Below are 5,087 nucleotides of genomic sequence, written 5' to 3' on the forward strand. Positions count from 1 at the left end.
TATAGATGTAACTTTTAAGTAATTATTGTGCTCTTAAATAATTCTTTATTGATATAATTTCTTTTATAAAATCTACATTGGCTCATGGACTTACATTTTAGAAATCATATTTATAAAATTTTATTCTAGCTTCAAGATTTCTTAGGTAATTTTTAGAAAAATAAAAGTTTTAATCTATTTTATTCATGTTATAATATCAGTAATGTGAGTTATTTTTAGATTTTAATTTTGATACACTGTTAGTGTAAAACTCTTTTATATGTGTATTCAATTATATAATGTCATGTTAGTAAAAATAATTATTTTTTATATTCATCGCATAAACGGTCATCTAAGAGAACGATTATAATGTAAAACGTTTTACACTATTAGTGCATCAAAATTAAACTCTTATTTTTATTGTTTAAAGTTGATATAAAATATGAAAGAGAATCACTCAAATAAAGATGTTTAAAATGTCTTTTTTTAAGATATTTTTTAATAATTAAAATTCAATACATATAACTGATTAAATTGTATTATTTTTGTCAAAATTATATCAGACAAATTAATTTAACTAAAATTTTGATAAACTAAATTTTGAACCAGTGTAAATTAATATTTTTTTATAAAAAAATAATTATAATATCCCTATTATAAGAAATGATAAAATACTATAGAGTGGCTCCCAGCAATATGAAAATAATGTATACAAGCATGCAACAAAGTTCAAAACTCATAACAGAAAGCTCTACACGAATCTATTTTGGTGATAGTGGCTTCTAACATCAGGCTTTGCACCACACGTCAATGTGAGAGGGAAGGCGGCAATGCTCCCAAAATTAATAATTTATATATATAAGTCTCTAATTTTTAAGTTTGGTCTCCTTTTAATTTTTAATTTTTAATTTTTTTTTCTTCTTAATTTATATTTTTTATGTTGTCCTCTCTCAAAAAAATTTTTAGCTCCGCCCTTAGACTCCACAGTCCACAATGTCTATTGCGTGCAACGATGTAGAATCCAAAGCAAACGTTATTATTGTCTCCGTGGATTCCATGAAATGAAAGCTGGAAGAGTTTTAGGTATATCAAAAATACCGTGTTCCAGTTATTTTAATTGTTGATCTGAATTATAAAAAGTATATATAACATATATTAATTAAAATCAACGGATTAAAACAACTGAAATACCAGTATTTTCAGTACGTACACCTGATAACTTTCCAAAAAAGCTTTGGAACACCGATCTTATGATAGCACATCAACCACATCTAGATCTCGAGAAAGTAGCAGTGCCAACATTGTTCATAATGTTGCCATGCATGCGTCAGGAGTCGGATTTACCAGGCGGCATCAAGCTCTGGTGCACTTATGAAAGCCGTTGGATGAAAAGGGAAGCGTCAGCGTGGTTTTGATGAGAAAGAAAACAAGCCAAGAGATTGATCAAGAAAAAGTCTGGGCCAGTAATCTTATTGAATTTTAGCTAGCATGTAATTAATCTCACACCATTAAATCATCATTGATAGCTATTTAATGATTACTAATCACAAAAGTTGCTACCCCTTAACATTGCATCAATCATGTCACTGATTTTTTTTCGCTACTGAAAGAAAATTATCCGTCGTTCTACACAGTTCGAAATACAACTCAATGCGCATTACAAAATAAGTCGGATTTCGTATTACGCTTTAAGCACAATTTTGCTACTTCCATCTTTAACCAACAATATATATTTTACAGAGAGGTTTAAGTTACTTCAAAATAGCAAGCGTTGATATTCCATGCATTCAGCAGTTTTAATTTCGTGCACGTGCACGGGCGCCCGCGCGGAGGTTAACAAAAATACTCTATGCAACTAATTGTGATGATTACGGTTACGGATAAGGCTAAAAACACTTATTCTTTCACCTAAGAATAATTAGGACACTTATTAAGAAAGTAATAAAAAAATAGAATAATACTATACATTCAAATTTTTTTGTTAACCAAATTTAACTAAATTAGTCTAATAAAATAAAAATTAATTATAACTAACATTATTTTAAATTTTATTGTTTAACTTAGTTAAATTTAATTCATAAAAAAAAACTTGAATTTATAGTATTATTTTAAAAATTATCATTCAAAATCTAAAAATTTTATAAATATATTATATTTGTTAAGAAATTAGAAAATACATATTTGATTGCATATTCATTTGTTACTTGTGGCAAGAGCACTTGTACTTACTGTGAAATTTATTATTTTCCGAAGAAATAAAAATAAAAACCTAATAAACTCGTCAAAAAGTTGGTGCAAAAAGAAAAAAACGAAGAATAATTTAAACTAACATTCAAATCCATTCAATCATGCTGAAATTGCAATGGGAATTTTTGTTATATTATATTATACTTGTACATAATAGAGAGTGCAAATGTCATATGTCAGCATTCAACCATTCAAAGTTACGCATACAACTTCCAATTATAGAGAAAACAATAAAGCATCAATCATCCAAGGTTACGGCTATGCCATGTCTAAAATATTCGGTTAAGAAATATCCAGATGAACAATACTCGCACCAATCTAAAAAAAGATGTAATCTGTTCTCTCCAAGCAGGAGGAGCAACACAAAATTACTCCATGGTCCTGCAGTAATCAACCTGTTCTCATGATTATGTGAACTCCACTATCAGTATCCACTATGTCGCTTATCTCACCAACTTTCAGAGCGTAAGTTGCTTCTTCAAAAGGCTTCTGCATCTGGCCACGGCCAAAAGGACCTGCTTCCAAGAAATCAATTGATTCTCTCAGATTTGCAAAATTAGATACAAATGCAAATATTGACAGAAGGATCCAAGTCTAAAACATGGAAATAGAAGATGGTCAGGGATGGGGATATCAGATATGTAATCATGAAAAATTGAAAACAGGTAACAATAACTACCGCATAATACATACTTGACAAATTTACGCAATTTAAAGATCATTCAACCACAGGCTTTGTAAATTGAATTCTAGCAATATATGTTTTATCGACAGTTAGTCATAATTAACAGTCAAAGAACTACTGCACTGTTGTCATATATAAACTCTTTTAGTCTGTGTTCTGTACAATGACAAGAAATCATATCATAATCACACTTTGTAGAGATTAGAGAACACTAACAGCTTAGCTTTGTTCCATTAGGGGGGTTCGATATTCCCCATGTAGAGAGAAGATAGAACATATTACTTTGACAGGTGAAAATCAGACTGATTTTATTCTAAATTCAACACAAGTAAAAGAGTTTAAAAAAGAATTCTCCATTTATGGAAGTCTGCTGGAGAGAGACACAAAGGTGAGCTTCTGTATGCGTGTAGGTGTGAACGAAAAACTTTAGAAGTTTAAGTCTGAGGTTCCGTTAAAACATCAACAATCAAACAAGCAAACCATGCCTCTTGCACAGTACTTCAAATTAGTTACAATCAGCTACGAAATTCAAAATAGTTAGACCAATGGCATGACATTTTGAGCTGACTTTGTTTCTCAGTAGTAACCACTAACCACACATGGCAAAAAATTCATACAATGGAATGCCAGAGCCCGCTGTATACAAGAGTAATCGAAATAAAACGCTCAAGATCAGAAGAGATTCAATTCTCACAGGGGAAGGCTTCGGGTACCACTGGATACTAAAGTCCCCGCAAATCAAGAGCAAGTATTAAGACAAAAATTAAGGGAGCAAAATAGGAGCATCCACGGTTCATAGAACCTTAGATAAGGTAAAAAAAAGCTAAGACTAGACAACTCCCCCCCTCCCCCCCTCCACGGTTCTACCATTTAGCGTCTTCGGCGTGTGGAATTTCCTATCTCTTATGTAATTTTCCAACCTTCACTATGAATGGTAACATATTTATTGAGACTAATGCGACTTGTGTCAGTTACCAAAAATGACTCGACCACTAACTCAGTCCCGCGGGACATTTCTAACACAAGGCCGAAGATGGAATCGAAGAATATTTGCAACCACTCTCGAACCATCACATGGATTCCAACCCAACTGCCCATGATATAGTAAGAACGGAATGGAAGGGGGCAAAAACATGAACGATTCTATACGCAGACGTGAAAGCTCTATTGATATAAGCATACATTCTAGCCTATATCTTTATTTTGAGAGGAACGATTCCATCGTCTGAGACCACACATTCCTATGGTATCCAATTATTCATCCATCTTAGAGCTAATCCCTAATATGATTACAAATAACAAATTGCAGAGTGAACAACGACAATTTATAATGATACCTAATTACTCAAGCAAGATCTAAACATAATAGAAAATGTTAACAACGCTTTTCATTTCCTCTACTAAATAAATAGATATTTTCCCGGTTAAATTTGGAATTATACGAAGAAGAGAGGGACTGACCGAGATCTCCGCCGCGCTTGGCAGAGCTGCAATCGGAGAAGCGAGAGGCGATGTCCTCAAACTTGGCTTTGCCAGAAACGATGTCGTCACGGAAGGCCTTTAGCTGAGAGACGGCGCTGTCTCTGGTGGTGTTTTTGATGACCTGGCCTTCTGGATCCTTCCACGACGCCTTGCGCCTCGAACCTTGGTGCTTCACCAGTATGTGCGATGCCCTAACCTCACCTCCATCACCACCGTGCCTGTTGCTAGACGACGACATCTTCTTCGTCTTCTTCAGATGCTGCTTATGCTTCTCCTTCTGCTCCGCCGGCACCACCGGAGACTTCTTCCTCTTCCGATCGGACTCTATCTTCGCCGGAATTCCAGAGAGAGTGAGAAGAGATGTGTGAGTGAGAGGGCTCCGATTCAGAATCGCGAGTGCGGAAGCTTCAGCTATTTATAGAGTGGTTGGTTCGGGCTTCACGAAAAGGAAAGTAGTGAGGAAGAGATAATGTGTTCCCCAATCGAACATGCCTGTTCATTGTGAGCATCTGTGACGTTCGTTACAACTCCATCGTGCGGTCCACATCTATTGATCCAATGGATTTAGGGATTTTTAACTTTTTTACCAAAATATGTCTGCCTCTAAACTCTTCAAAGTATTAAGATAGCAAGAATGTTATTTACCCCCTAAAATTAATCACTAAAATCAATCATTAATATTTATATATAAGTA

The 5,087-nt window shown here is 34.0% G+C and overlaps 1 protein-coding gene across 1 annotated transcript; it reads right to left on the bottom strand.

Annotated features, from left to right (window-relative positions):
- Positions 2,332-4,847, bottom strand: LOC107642948 (peptidyl-prolyl cis-trans isomerase Pin1). Its single transcript, XM_016346462.2, has 2 exons — positions 4,373-4,847; positions 2,332-2,741 (listed from the first exon to the last, which is right to left on the bottom strand). The coding sequence occupies exons 1-2, from the start codon at positions 4,629-4,631 to the stop codon at positions 2,617-2,619; spliced, it is 384 nt and encodes a 127-aa protein (XP_016201948.1). The 5' UTR covers positions 4,632-4,847; the 3' UTR covers positions 2,332-2,616.

The sequence above is a fragment of the Arachis ipaensis genome, chromosome B05, assembly GCF_000816755.2.
Source record: "Arachis ipaensis cultivar K30076 chromosome B05, Araip1.1, whole genome shotgun sequence".
Taxonomy (NCBI): Eukaryota; Viridiplantae; Streptophyta; class Magnoliopsida; order Fabales; family Fabaceae; genus Arachis; species Arachis ipaensis.